The sequence below is a fragment of the Panthera uncia genome, assembly GCF_023721935.1.
Source record: "Panthera uncia isolate 11264 chromosome C1 unlocalized genomic scaffold, Puncia_PCG_1.0 HiC_scaffold_4, whole genome shotgun sequence".
Lineage (NCBI taxonomy): Eukaryota > Metazoa > Chordata > Mammalia > Carnivora > Felidae > Panthera > Panthera uncia.
In genome coordinates this window covers 1654596-1670263 of record NW_026057585.1, presented here as the reverse complement: position 1 = coordinate 1670263, position 15668 = coordinate 1654596, and the positions used below count along the sequence as shown (strand labels likewise).

Below are 15668 nucleotides of genomic sequence, written 5' to 3'. Positions count from 1 at the left end.
GGGGGGGGGGGGGGGGGGGGGGGGGGGGGTGGGTGATGGGTATTGAGGAGGGCACCTTTTGGGATAAGCACTGGGTGTTGTATGGAAACCAATTTGACAATAAATTTCATATATTAAAAATAAAAAAAAGAATACAGCTGTGAATAAAGATCATATATTTTAATGGACAAAAAACAAAAAACAAAAAAAAAACATGAGCAATTTTATTTCTTCTTATTTTATTTTTTAAAATATTTATTTTTGAAAGAGAGAGAGAGAGACAGAGCATGAAGGGGGGTAGGGGCAGAGAGAGAGAGAGAGAGAGAGAGACAGAATCTGAAGCAGGCTCTAGGCTCTGAGCTGTCAGCACAGAGCCTGATGCAGGGTTTGAACTCATGAACTGCAGGATCATGACCTGAGACGAATTTGGATGTTTAACTGACTGAGCCACCCAGGCGCCCCAACATGGGCAATTTTAGAAGTGAATTTATGCTCCTAAAGTGTCTTAATGTCACATTACAAGGAAATCCTGCCTAATAATTTTTTTTTTTAACTCTTGATTTTTTCCCTATATCCTAGTAAAGGATACTCATCTTAAGTAGAAGCTGCTTAGAAGACCATTTTGCTGCTAGGGGTACTAACTTTTGAAACTTTTTCTCTTTTGCTTTCATCAGCATATTAGTTTGCATGCTGCCTTCTGCCAGTTTTAACTTCCTACTGAGAATATGGAAAAGGGGGCACCTAGCTGGCTCAGTTGGAAGAGCACGTGATTCTTGATCTTGGGGTCATGAGTTTGAGCCCTGAGTTGGAGAAAGAGATTACTAAAAAAATAAAATAAAAACTTAAAAAAAAAAAGAATGTAGAAAAAAGAACACCTAAAAATGGCACTATAATCAATGGTGTGCTGGTAAATGTTTAACAACCAGTTCTCTAGGAGTAACAAATCCTGAGTTGAGGCCTTTACAGATTTCCATGCTGTGGATATTCTCATCATCTCCACTTTTAAGCTATTAACATGATGTCACTGAATGAGGAGTTGGGAAGAAATGCCAATATACTGTTAGGGTGTGCTATTTGTTTCCTGAGTTTGGATATAATATCTTATAGAATGGTTTTTCTTCATACCTGAACATTTGAGTAACTTAAAGGTTTAAAATAAAATATAAATCTCCATTTAATAAAAATAGAAAACTAAAATAAAGCAGTGGGTTTTTCCTTAAAAACATGAGATTCATTTTATGCAAAATATGTACAAAACATTAATTTTTATGTCTCATTAACAAGACAATCCATTTACAAGATAGAACATGAGAATATTTTGGCATTCTAGGAAGTCTCCTTGGGAGACTGGATGATAGTGTCATTTCTCAAAGCCTTTCCTGAATTCTCCTCTTTCATGCACCTTCAATCAAAGTAACCATTCTTTCCTTTGTGCCTCCATGTAGCCTACTCAGACTGCTACCGTGGCCCTATATCACTGCTCCAGTTACTAAACTTTTAGCTAAGAGTAGGAACAATGTGTTATTCATATTATATCTCCAACACCTAGTAAAAGTACCTGACACATAATAGGCGCTTACTAAATATTGGTCCAATAAAGAAAGGATTAAGAAGCAAAATAAACTCACACGTGGGGAAAAATTACAAGGTTAAAATGGAAAACAAATCTAAAGAGACACTTACCATTTTATTCTGAAAGATTTTTCCACTTCTTGTTTTGCTTTCAGATACATCAAGTTCAGATGTTTTACTGACTAACTGTTCAAACTAGAAAAGAAAATAATTACACAAAATCATATAACATAATAAAAACTTTCCATAACATAATACTAGGCTCTAAAATTCAGTAACGTAAAATCTAGGGTATTATCTTAATGAAAACCAATAATTTTGAGTGGTTTTTACTGTCACAAAAAATGTAAAGGTAAAAATAATGAAACTGACCCTGTATACAGTCGATCATTCACTGAACTGAAAAAGTCCCAAATGATCATTGGGCACTACACTACTCTTCCAGAAGATAAGAACTTTAGCTCACCCTCATTGGAGAAAGGAGATGTGCAGAGGAAGGTGGACAATACTCAGTCCCATTATTTTCAAGTTCTTTTTATCTAAATGTTATATCAAGATTTTACTGTCTACGGAAAACAAAATTAAACACGTCTTCTCAAGGCAATAAAAATGTATTATATACTCCATTTGTAAGCACAAAAGGTGGTAGAATAATTGCTTAAGATTCTCTAGCTGAAATTCTGAGATTCTATGAACAGTATTTAGGTTTACTACTAAATAAATCCACAAAAATTCAAAACTTTGCAATATATACTTTTCAAGTTTTGTTAAAAAGCATTCTTGAGACCTAATTTTATCCTAAAAGACCTTGAATATAATAACAAAACCTGAAAAATAACTAGATAACTATATAAGCAAGTCTTTTTGGGGAAAAAAAGCAAGTTAAAAGTGAGATGAATTATCAAATTTATACCTGACAATGAGAAATTGAAAGATCTGGACTTTCCTTAGATCTCATAATTTCATCTTCCTCACAAACTAAACTTGGTTCTGTTAAAAAAAAAAAAAAAAGAGTTAAAATGGTATGAAATAGAATTGGAAGTGAATCAATCTACATTTTCATTAACTTCTTACCTCCAAGTTCAGAAGATCCAGGGTTTTTTTTCTGCTCTTCCATTTTAGTTTCAATGTCAAAATCATCCTACATAATTACATGAATAAAAAAAATGGACACATTTTGAAAAGAAATTAAAACAGCTGGGCAAAAGTATTTATGAACAAATTTGTTTTATGAAGGTTAAATATAACATAACAGTATAACTACCTTACGTTTGCTAGAAATAAAGTCCTATAATTACTATAACAAGGTATAACATTTATCCAGACAAAGTAAAAACTACTACTCTTTTTGGCAGGGTTGCCTTAAGAACAAATATACAACTTTCTCAAAAATACATAATGGCTCTAAGAATCCTTAGTTCTTACTATTGTCGGAGGGCACTGCGTTAGACATGTTTACACAAGCATCATTGCTGTATCTCTGGAATTTCTTTTTTTTTTTTTTTTTTTAAGTGTTTATTCATTTTTTTTTTTTTCAACGTTTTTTATTTATTTTTGGGACAGAGAGAGACAGAGCATGAACGGGGGAGGGGCAGAGAGAGAGGGAGACACAGAATCGGAAACAGGCTCCAGGCTCCGAGCCATCAGCCCAGAGCCTGACGCGGGGCTCGAACTCACAGACCGCGAGATCGTGACCTGGCTGAAGTCGGACGCTTAACCGACTGCGCCACCCAGGCGCCCCAAGTGTTTATTCATTTTTGAAAGACAGAGACAGAGCATGAGCGGGGAAGGGGCAGAGAGAAAGGGAGACACAGAACCCTAAGCAGGCTCCAGGCTCTGAGCTGTCAGCACAGAGCCCAACGTGGGGTTCGAACTCACGAACTGTGAGATCATGACCTGAGACGAAGTCGGCCGCTCAACTAACTGAGCCACCCAGGCGCCCATATCTCTGGAATTTCTATACATATGTTAGCACACACTGAATATGCCCCAACCCTCTTCAGGAAGTTAGTGAAGAATAGATCAGTCATGGTACGGTAGAAATAGCAACAAGTTTAATGTCTACTTTATAATTATACATTTTTTTTGTGACACATGTCAAAGAGCTTTAAATATTTTAAAGAATGCTACATAAATCCCAGCATTATTTGTTTATAAAGCAAGACTGGGATTTAGGTTTTGAGAAGACTTTTTCTTTGACTAAACTGTTTGAAAATTGAATTTTCTATTTATAAGGATGTGGCAGAGCCTAAATCAGAAAAGTCAGTCTCGGGGCGCCTGGGTGGCGCAGTCGGTTAAGCGTCCGACTTCAGCCAGGTCACGATCTTGCGGTCCGTGAGTTCGAGCCCTGCGTCAGGCTCTGGGCTGATGGCTCGGAGCCTGGAGCCTGTTTCCGATTCTGTGTTTCCCTCTCTCTCTGCCCCTCCCCCATTCATGCTCTGTCTCTCTCTGTCCCAAAAATAAATTAAAAATGTTGAGAAAAGTCAGTCTCTATATATAAGTACTAAGATCATAATTTAGAATTAAATGAGATAAGACAAAACAACAAAGATTACATTAAATAACAATCATGTTAATGTGGAAGATTTTCTGGGAGTAAGGTAACAATAAAAAAAGGCCTTTTTTATATTTCTATTTATACTTCTTATACTTCTAGCATACTTCTATTCAAAACTGAGAATGTACACAGTAAACCTAAGTCTGGTAGGCACTGGAGGATTATAAAGATGAATGACACTTTTCCTGCCTTTTAGGAACTTCCAGCCTGCTTTAGGACAGTGATTTTGCAGGCCCCAAATGAATTCAAGCACGGGTTTAAATGAGCATCTAGTAAGGGTGTTGTAGGAAGGATTCCAACATTAGTTGGGGGATTGGAGTATTTCAGTGGCTTGCAAATTATGCTCCAGACCAAGGGGTTTCCTCAGAGTACACTATGAGGGTAGTTGAGGTGGTGAGTGGCTGGGCCTCCAGGACTTCATTCAGAATAGTTGTTCCTTTTAAACATTTTTTTTTTTAATGTTTATTTATTTTTGAAGGAGAGGGAGACAGAACATGAGCCGGGAAGGGGCAGAGAGAGGGAGACACAGAATCTGAAGCAGGCTCCAGGCTCTGAGCTGTCAGCTGCAGAGCCCAATGCGGGGCTCGAACTCATGAGCTGTGAGATCACGATCTGAGCAGAAGTTGGACACTTAACCGACTGAACCACCCAGGAGCCCCAGAATAGCTGTGCTTTACATTTCTGAGAATAATGTTTGCACCAAGATAAAGAGTTTTAAAATGAAAAGCCTATACCTTTCTTACATCCAGATCAACCTTGAGTTTATGATTATAATACAATATTTATACAAATATTAACGAGAACTTTTAGTCTTTAGAATTGAGTCAAACATTTGTTACTATGGTACTTTATAACTCTTTAAAATGTACTGACACTTATATAATGCTCCTGTTCATCTTCTAGATCATCTTTGTCCATGAGAATTTTCTGAAGTGGTGTTTTTAATTGTTTTGGTGATAAAATAGCTGAATCAATATTTTCCATTCGTTCTTTTTCAGTAGTCACTTTTACTTTGAAGGTGTGAAAAGGTGTTGGAACTTCTCCCACATTTAAGTACATAGGCTCCCCTTCAAATATCACTCCTTCACAATCACCATCCTTAAAACCGGGAGGCTGGTAATCTGGGGGTGTAACTGCAAAAAGTATAAACTATGAAGTTCATGAAACTGAAGAGAACATAATATAATAATAATAACATACAAAGATTGAAAACATTTCAAATAGTATAGAAAGGCAACCTTTTTTCTTCTTCACTTGACTGGCTGTGTGACTTTGAATAAATTATTTATCATCCCTGATTTGGTTTTCTCACCTATGAAATGCGGAAAATAATAGTATCTACCCCATAGGGTAATTGTGGGTATTAGATGAATTAAAGTATATAAACTACTCAGACTAAAACTGGCACATTCTAAGTATTCAATAAATGTTAGTTGTTATTACTATTGTTGCTTTATGTTCTTCTAGAAGATATTATGCATGTAAAATATATATTTCATATATGTATATATCCTTAACAAAACACAAATAAGATCATACTGTTCTATACCTAGGTGTTTTTAACCTTTCTTTTTAATCCATTTGTATTATTTCTTGGATAAATTAACTTAATCAGCACATTTTTTTTTTTAAGCTTATTATTTATTTTGAGAGAGATAGCGTGAGTGGGGAAGGGGCAGAGAGGGAGAGACAGAATCCCAAGCAGGCCCCAAGCTGTCAGCCCAGAGCCCAGTGCAGGGCTTGAACTCACAAAACCACAAGATCATGACCTGGCCCAAAAGCAAGAGTCAGATGCTTGGCTGACTGAGCCACCCAGGTACCCTAGCACATTCTCTATAATAGCTTGCATGGTATCCTTATAAACATATAACCTTGCATGTTTGTGTTAAATATATTCCCAAGACACTTTTCTAGCTATAGAATTTCTGGATTAAAGAGAATGTGCATCTAAAATTCTGATACTGCCAAAATGTCCTCTAAAAATCTTGCACCTACATACATTCCCTTGAGAATTTATAAAAGTGCCTACTTTTCCCCCACACCCTTGCCAAGAAATGGTTTACAAGTTTTACTGCTCTGGTAAGTGAGAAGTAGCATCTCACTGTTTTATTTCTTTAATTATGAGTGAGGTTGTACCTCATATGAGTATGTTCATATCGCTGGAGAAGCTTATATACATTTGAAGTCTATTTTTTCTAATCTTTCTTTTTCAAATACTTATATTAAATGAAAATTTTATAATTTCAAAAAATATATTAGAATTTAGGTCTTAAAATCAGTTAGGATGGAAACCAATTGTTTCAATACTAAATAAAACATACAGGTAACAAGAGGACGTGTTACAAATAGTACCTTCATCGTAGTAAAAAAGTTTCATAGTCAAACAAACATCATTAGGTAAAGGTCCCAGATTTTGCATTAGAATATAAATCTTGCGAATGAGGAGAATACTTGCTTTCTTGGTGTCAGCAGATGACATGTTGGAATCGTTGCTTTGGTTTTTACTACAAGAGAATCACACATTAATTTCTTTTATGACATGTATGGCTTCTAGTAACTTTATATTTTACTATTTGAGATTCTTATTCCTATTATAGCATTAAGTTTTTAAGTTGAAAGTTACCATAAATGTGTTTTAATGTCACTATTATGAAAGATTTAATATCATCAATATCATTATTAATAACAGTATAAACTAATAATTTTATTTAATATGCATTTTATATAAGATGTTTAAAGGAAACAAGTGATGGATTTTAATTACATTTCTAATCACTCAAGCATACAACAGCTTTCCTACCCTTTGGCTCTGTTTCACAATTAAAATAGTATATAATAAGCCACAGAATTTGGGCTTGCAGCTACTCAAAGGATGTTTTTACAGCCACTCCTGGATGGTTAATTGGGGGTGTTTGAGACATTTCAGAAGTACTTCAGTACTTCTGAAGTTTAGCAATATAGTATTAATATGAATAAGTGGTAATCCGTAATACAAAAAGAAAACTATAAAACCATACCTTATGAAGTCCATGACTGGTCCATTATTACTGTACTTGAACTTAAATTGGTAACATTCTGAAATTGTCTTAAATAAAAAACATTGCAGTTATGTATCTGATTTACAGTACTGGCAGCCAAGTAGCTATATACAGCTTTTCTACGACTCTTCATGCTGATTTAGTAATTTTTCTGCCATGTTAACCCTTATTGGTCCACTGAAATCTTCAAATCCTAATAATTCCCTTGGTTTGGGATTTGGTGCTTCAGTCTTGGAGAGATGGTCATTCCCCTACTAATTGCAATGGATATCATACATATCAGAAAGGAACTCCTAAGCAGATAGGTGAGAGGGGCAGCATTATCTCTAATTCTAGCAGAATGGCTCAAGCACAGGGCTTAAATCCTTGCTATACTGTGACTAAAAGCAAGTCATTTAAACCTTCTAAGTTTCAGTTTCCCCAACTAATAAAAGGGGTTGAAAATAGTACCTATCTCATTGGTGGTTATGAATATTTGACAAACAGGATAATTTATACAGAGCACTTAATAAACTGCCTGGCATGCCAACATTCAATAAATATTAGTGAATCAACAAAGTTGCTCTTTTACTGAAAGTAAAAAATGTTCAACTATATAAAACATCTGAAACTAAATGAATATTTTCTGAGCAGTTAGTTTCCGAACAATCAACTAATTCACAACATTTGCTTACGTGATTTTTGTCACCATGGACATATATTAAGCATTAACTGCAGGCATGAGTATCAAAGAAAAGACACTGCCAGCTCTCTCGAAGCTTTTTTTTTTTTTTATTGCTTTCTTTCTATTTCAGTGCTCACATAGGAATGGGGATCAGGTCTTTCTTTTTAAAAACAGCTGCTTCTCCATGACTGAATGGAACACTATAATAGCTACTGTGCAATGGTTAAGCACCAAGGTCATGAACTGGACTTCTTAGGTCCAAATTCTTGTTCTGCCACTGTGACCTCTGGCAAGAAACTTTGTATCTAGGTTTCCTTATCTAGAGTGGAGATGATAATGGTAGTTACCCCATGAAGGTTATGATGAATAAATGAGATAATGCATATAAAGCTTCAAGGAACAGAGCCTAGTAATAGTAGGCACTCAACAGATCTTTCCCCTTTGTTTCTTGTTTGGTTTTCCCTGTCATTTCTTGTAATACCTTCTTTAATTGTCAGATGAACAGGTGGATGTGACTGAATTGGGATGAATATCCAAAGTGCAAGTGTTAAGTATCTTATTTTTGTCAAACTCAACCTCTTTCAAAATTCCATAAAAAGAATATTATATTGAAGCAGAAATCAGGAGTTTTAAGTTATTTCTATTGGTTTTTGGCTTAGTGGCCAAGGGCAGTCACACAGTCTCTTTGGTAGTAAGTGTATTAATCTGTTTAAAGATAACAATACAAGCCTTGTCTTACCTCAAAAGGCCTTTACGAGGTTCAAATGGTTCAAATGTGAAAATATATGTGAAAGTGTATTGATTAAAGCACAAGTAAAAGCATAGGATATTATTATAATCTTATGTTATTTTTAGATTTTAAAGATACTGTGTTTCTTTACTAACCTAAGTACACCTACCTGAGGGTCTTCTGGATTGGTGTATACCTATTTAAAAATAATTTATAATTGAGTTATTTATATAAGGCTAAGTATTCAAGGAGAACTAAATTGGATATTTAGATGAAACTATTAAATGGATTCAGCAAAACAAAATACAAAATAACCTCCCAAAATATTAATTTGTTACTTTTCCCCCCACTGAATAGATCATTTACTTGAATAAAGTGACATAATCAATTGTTGGTTTTAGTGTTATTTAAACAAGCAAGGCCAAATTTGACGTCTTTAAAAAAGAACATACAATTTAAAAATACTTACAGCTAGAACAACCATCCTTAGCTGAAATATAACAAAGAACAAAAATCTTACTTTTACTCCATAAAATATTTTTTCATGATGGATCATAAGAATTCTTCGCCTTATTTCAACATTTATTCCTAGTAAGAAATAACCTTGCAGAAAATATGATGTATATAAAGCAATACATTATGTATCTTTCTCTAGTCCCCCAAATATCTCTCTTTCTTTTATTTTTGAGAAACCTGTGCACACACAAGCTGGGGGAGGGGCAGAGGGAGAGAGAGAATTTTAAGCAGGTTCCATGCTCAGATCTGAGCCAATGTGGGCCTCAATCTCACAACTGTGATATCGTGACCTGAGGTGAAATCAAGAGTTCAACGCTTAACCGACTGAACCACCCAGGCACCCCCAAATAGCTATTTCTAGTTGACTTACTAAAGGTTGAAATTCATGTCACTGACTTAAGCAAACATGGGTATTTCTGCCAGTTACAAGGAAAATATATATTATGAAATAACACATTAAACCTTACCAATGTTAGAACTAATTTTGAAAAGAGAAAAGTAGAGTTCAGGACTCTGTTCATTTAATAAAGGGAAGAAGCTTTGGAAACCAGAGGAATAGAGAATCATAGGAAATCACCCACTAAAGTAATTGGACAAAAATCTAAGAGTCATCCTTGATTTGGATCTTTTCCTTATACTCCACAACCAATCTATCAACAAGTCCAATCAGTTCTACTGCCAAATATATCCTGAATCTTTTCATTTATTTCCTTCTCTGCCTCTTGGTCTAAGCCACAGTGATTTTTCACCAGTACTGCATTAACGGACTAAGCAACACTCTCCTTGATTCCCATCTTATTCTCCTTCCACAGTATATTGTCTTGAAAGTAGCCACAGTGATTTTTAATTTAAAATGTAAATTAAATGATGTTACATTTCTACTCAAAACCTTCAAATGGCACCTAAAATATAATTCAAACCCCTCACCTACATAGTCCTGAAAGCTCTGGCCCTGCCTGTCTCTCCAGGCTCCTCTAAACGACTCCTCCTCCCCCACTGCTCATTGCATTCCATTCACACTCGCTTTCTTTTTGTTCCTTGAACTCTCTAAACTTCCCTCAACTCTTTGTATTTGCTCTTCTGCCAGGAATATTCTCTCCCAAAGTCAACGCCTGGCTGGTTTCTTCTCAGTCAATTCTCAGCTTAAATGGCACCTACTCAGAGAAGCTCCTATCCTATCTAAAGTTACCCCACCTCTCCACCTGCAACACACTTTTTCTAAATATTTTATTGGCATTTAGCACAATTGGAAATTATCTGATTTACTTGTTTTATTGACTGTTTTCCCACTATAGAAAGGGCTCTCTTTGTTTCGCTGACCACTGTTAGTTCACCCAGCTCCTACCTGGAGTATGTGTCTAGCACATAGCAGGCACTTAATATTTAATGAGTATTAAATACTTAATGCCTTAATAAGGGAGGTTAGTGACCATGGATAAAATTATATCTTTTTTACAATTTTGTTTAGAGATGGACTTCTTTATATATGTTAATATAAACATAAGTATACAAAAAGGCTTATAATCTACAGTAAACCCTTATTAATCGAAATTTCACCTATTTATGATTTGTGACAATTTAACCTAGACTACACAGAAATTTATTTTTGAATTCTCATGAAGAAACAATTTATTAAATTATTAGTATAAACAAAATTGTAGAAGGCATGTGAAACTAATAAACTATTTTAAAAGAGTTTTTTTTAATTCATTAAGTTTTTGTAAGTTAATAAGTGTTATTATTAACACAACCAAGTGTTAACTAAAACTGGCTTGGCAAAATTTGTTCAGCATTAATTCTATCGGCTTTAAATTGAGTTGAATATTAGTCTTTAAAATATTCAAATGTTCAAACTTTTCAGTAATTTGGGCTGGCCTATGCCCAAATTAGTTTAAATTAATGTTCTACTTTGTGGCTATTGCTGTTACATTTATAGAGTATAAGCTGTAGAAAAAAAGACAATGAGATACTGACTTACGTATTTTTTTTGTAAAGCATCATAGCATCCTAGCATCCTAAAAAATAATGAAATATTCATTTTTAGACTGAATGCTTTTCCAGAAAATAATTCTTTTAATAAGTCTCCATATTATCTCATTACTAAATAATACAAAATTTTCTTATTAAAGCTCCCTTCTTGGGGCATCTGGCTGGCTCAGTTTGTGGAGCATCCAGCTCTTGATCTCAGGGTTGTGAGTCCAAATCCCACATTTGGCAAGGAGCTTACTTAAAAAAAAAAAGCTCCCTTTTTTTAAGATTTTATTTTATTTTTTAAGTTTATTTATTTACTGTGTGTGTGTGTGTGTGTGTTTGCGTGTGTGTGTGTGTGAGAGAAAGAGAGAGAGAGAGGTGAGGAGGGGCAGACAGAGAGGGAGAGAGAGAATCCCAACTAGGCCCTGCGCTGTCAGCACAGAGCCTGATGGAGAGCTAGAATTCATGAACCGTGAGATCATGAACTGAGCTGAAACCAAGAATCAAATGCCCAACCGACTGAGACACTCAGGCACCCCTAGGATTTTATTTTTTTAAAGTAATCTCTAAACCCAATGTATGGCTCAAACTTACAACCCCAAGATCAAAAGTCAAATGCTCTACCTATTGAGCCAGAATTTTAATTTCTTTAAAATTAAAGAAAAAATTTAATGCAAAGATCCAAAGACCTGCAAAAATGGTATCTAGTGTTAAAGGGGGAGTTACTAAAATTGGGTTAAACAATGAAAGGTATCCAAGGTACAAAAAAAATGATTTAAGAGAAAAATAATTTCATATCATTAGGTAATCTTTTACTTACCACTTCACTAACTGTGTAGATCCTGGACAGTTTTTATCTTCTCTCAGAATTTTCACACAAAGATCTAAACACCAAAATGATATAAATATAGAACTACTTAAGATTAGTAAGCAAGCAGAAATTTTATTTTATTTTATTTTTTTAAGTAGGTTTCAGGCCCACGATGGAGCCCAACGCAGGTCCTGAACTCATGACCCCGAGATCAAGACTTGAGCTGAGATCAAGAGTCAGATGCTTAACCAACTGAGCCACCCAGGCAACCCAAGCACCTAGAAATTTAAGTGAAATTATTTTCGTCAGCTGTGTATTAGATATATATTATGCAATGGCAATGAACTTCCAGATGATTGGTATTAACATAATTTAAAAGAAGAAAGGTCTTATGGAAATAAATAATCTTTTTATCCTTATTATAAAATGGCATCAAAATTAGGATGCATGTGATGGGCAAAAAAAATTTAATTTTTTCGGGGCGCCTGGGTGGCTCAGTTGGTTAAGCAGCCGACTTCGGCTCAGGTCATGATCTCACGGTCCGTGAGTTCGAGCCCCGCATTGGGCTCTGCGCTGACAGCTCAGAGCCTGGAGCCTGTTTCAGATTCTGTGTCTCCCTCTCTCTGACCCTCCCCCATTCATGCTCTGTCTCTCTCTGTCTCAAAAATAAATAAACGTTAAAAAAAAATTAATTTTTAAAAGCTATAGAATACTTAAAAGTTAGATATAATGTTTTCACGCCATCATTATCCAAGAGTTTTAGAGTATTTGCATGGGCCCGTATCCCAATTAAATTATTGTAAAAGGCCAAGAAGTTAACTGGCTGTGAGAGATAGAGACCTGCAAGGAAGCAACAGGTAATACAATGGAAAGGACTAAGATCTCTGTCCCTGTCTCAGGTTCCTTATCTGAAAAATAGGAGTAATAGCTAACTCACAGGCCTGTAATATGAATTAACAAGCTGTAATACATAACATAGTGCTTAACATATTGCCCACCATATAGTTGGCACACAAAATTAGGTACACACTATGTGCTGGGTAATGAATTATTACTGTAGTATAAATAGGCTGTATTATTTTTACTTCCCAAAATAACACAAGAACATATACTACTACTATACAAAGCAATAAATAATAGAATGTTTTTACCTACCAACTTCATCATTAAAGAGTAATGTCAGGTGAAATTAAACTTGAGAAACTAAGGAAAAATTTTAGGATTAAGTGCTTCCAAAGGTATTGAATATACTTTTTAAAAACTACTTAGTCCACATAAAAATGTGTACATGAATGTGGCATTATTTATAATGGCCAAAAAAGTGTAAACAACTGAAACAAACATTCATCAATGTTTGCTTATCAATATAAACATTCTATATAATAGAATATTAGTCAACAATAAAAGAGAATGAAGGACTGATTCATGTCACCATATGGATGAATCTTGAAAACATAAGTGAAAGAAGCTGGTCACAAAGGACCACATATTATATGATTCTATTTATGGGGAATGCCCAGAATAGGTAAATCCATAGAGACAGAAAGCAGGCTGGTGGAATCCGAGGACTGGGGAGGTTGGGGGAAGCGGAGAATGACTTAGTGAGTATGGAGTTTCCTTTTGGGGTGATGAAATGTTCTAAAATTGGCTATGGTAGTGGTTGCACACCAATCTGAATATACTAAAAATCATTCAACTGTGCACTTTAAGTGAGTGAATTGTCAGGTATGTGAATTTCATCTCACTAAAGCTATTATTAAAAAAAGATCTCTAGGCAAAAATTTATACAGTCTTAAAGCAAGCCAAAATAAAAACAACATGTTTAAAGCAGGTTTTAAAATCAACATGAACAAAGTTGAAAGAAACAAAAAATAAACATTACATTACCATCTAGATATCTTGTTCCATAAGCACATTCTGGAAATATTCCTCTCAAATAGGTGATGCAGGATACTGAAACTGCTAGGAGCCTCTTCACTAACACTAAAGACTGCTGCTCTGTTGATATCTTATTGGGAAATACCAATGCACTCTAAATTTCAGGAAAATTAAAACATTTTATTTAGATTTATTAAAAATAACATCCTCCCAAACTTCAGGTAGATCTAACTTTGCGTTAGCATGGTACTTTCCCAAAGAATTTCTAACCATAGTGGTGAACCATGGTAATTTCCCATAGAATTTCTAACCCAGAAAGTCAGGGTGGCTTCTAAGAGGCAAAAGTGATTTCAGGGAAGCAGCCTAAAGGTAAAATGCAAAAAGTGCTTAAAAATCCTCTTAACATCCTCTTGCAGATTAACAGTCTGTAAGTGCATAATACATGATAGATTGCAGTAACTCTTTAGTTACTAACTAGATTTGACACACATAACCCTGTAACACAAGAACATTGCAAAGATGAGAATTTTATCTTTGTGAGGCATGCACATTCATTTTCTTGGACTAGACTGCTAAGAATGATAATTTCATCAAAACCACAGAATAGCATTCATTAACACCTAGTGTAAATTGGATACGAACCAGTGATTTAATGCAATGCATCAAACATCCAACACAATTCTCCATGGATTCTAAATAGTTTAGCAAATACCTTCCTTTCTTAAAACATGGAGTTTCCTGATCTCATTAAACCCTTCAAACAGTTGGCTCTAACTTTTAAACATAAAAGACTCCAGGAAACAATAAGATTAGCTACATTAAAATATTTTTAAATACAAGAAATCATACCATGGAAGTCCTATGTAACTGCGCAGTGGCCATCTTCTGGGAAAGTCTTTTCCTTAATTCAACCTTGTGACAGAAACGCGAGCTTTAACTTCAGATCTTTTTTGTATCGCTAATATTCTAGTTGGCTACATGTAAAGTCAGAAAGAACTTTAAGTGAATAAAAATAAATTTTATGTGATCAATTTCATGTAAATAATGTTTACATAAAGAAATCAATCACAGTATTCGAGTACTGACTACATTGCAGTTAGGTAGGTATGAAAACGGCCCCTGCCAGACTCTTTAAAATAATCTTAGAAGTTTTTTTTTGTTTGTTTTTTTTTTTTTACATTTATAGTTTCAAACGACTGATTCAAGTCAGGTTCCTTAACTGAACTTTATTCAGCCCAGCTCTGGGTATAAAAACATATTGTCCTACTCTGCGGAACCACCCCAAAAAGCGGAATGGAAAATATTCCAGATCTTTCTTGGCTGATTCTGATTTCTCAATTACAACTGGTATTTTCACGTAAGTTTCATTTGGGGGTTCCAGTTTCCCTTGTCTTAAGCAGACAATTCCACTGGAAGAGGTCCCAGAGGACACGCTTTACTGTCATCGACCCTGAAGCCCGGACTAGACACTGGAGTTAACCTAATCTTGAACCTCTCGTGAAAAAGAAGCAGGCTCACGTTTCCGCCCCGTTTCACCATTAAGAATTTAAGAAGCTTAAAAGTAGTTGTGAAGCGACAGAAAAAGAGCTTGAAACGCAGAAGACACAAACAAACAGGAAAGAAAACAAATACATTACGTAAAGTCTGAGGGGCGCCAGCCGCTGAGAAACCTGGCACCGTGCGGCGCGCGCTTTGCCTGACGCGCAGGCGCCTTCCTTCAACGGTCGCCCGCGGAGGCGCTACAGGGCCGTGTGATCCCCCTACCGTCGCTTTCCCGCCAAGAGCCGCGCAAAGCGCGCTGGGAACCCCAACCGGCCGAAAACCTTTTCTCCGCCAGAGAAAGGCCCGATTGCCAGCAGGGTAACGTTAAGTAATGGCGTGTGCCAAGCTTCCCGAAATAACAAAGCTTTCCTACGGTGACCCAAGTGTTCTCGGCCGTCATTTAATGAATC

General features: G+C 35.6%; 1 protein-coding gene across 4 annotated transcripts in view; it reads right to left on the bottom strand.

The window, feature by feature from the left end:
• The window catches only part of HORMAD1 (HORMA domain containing 1), a 20135-nt gene extending 4675 nt beyond the window's left edge, over window positions 1-15460 (bottom strand). Inside the window, exons 1-13 of one of the 4 annotated variants that reach the window (XM_049616354.1) lie at window positions 15354-15460; window positions 14566-14628; window positions 13726-13870; window positions 11848-11911; window positions 11035-11071; window positions 9010-9030; window positions 8710-8736; window positions 7126-7193; window positions 6461-6612; window positions 4982-5241; window positions 2626-2692; window positions 2465-2541; window positions 1663-1746 (exon numbers count right to left, since the gene is read on the bottom strand). In XM_049616354.1, coding sequence (XP_049472311.1) covers window positions 1663-1746; window positions 2465-2541; window positions 2626-2692; window positions 4982-5241; window positions 6461-6612; window positions 7126-7193; window positions 8710-8736; window positions 9010-9030; window positions 11035-11071; window positions 11848-11911; window positions 13726-13870; window positions 14566-14598 — 1035 coding nt within the window. In that variant the 5' untranslated portion in view covers window positions 14599-14628; window positions 15354-15460. The other 3 variants (XM_049616355.1, XM_049616351.1, XM_049616353.1) reach the window with 3 other exon arrangements.
• Between the last annotated feature and the right edge of the window lie 208 nt (window positions 15461-15668).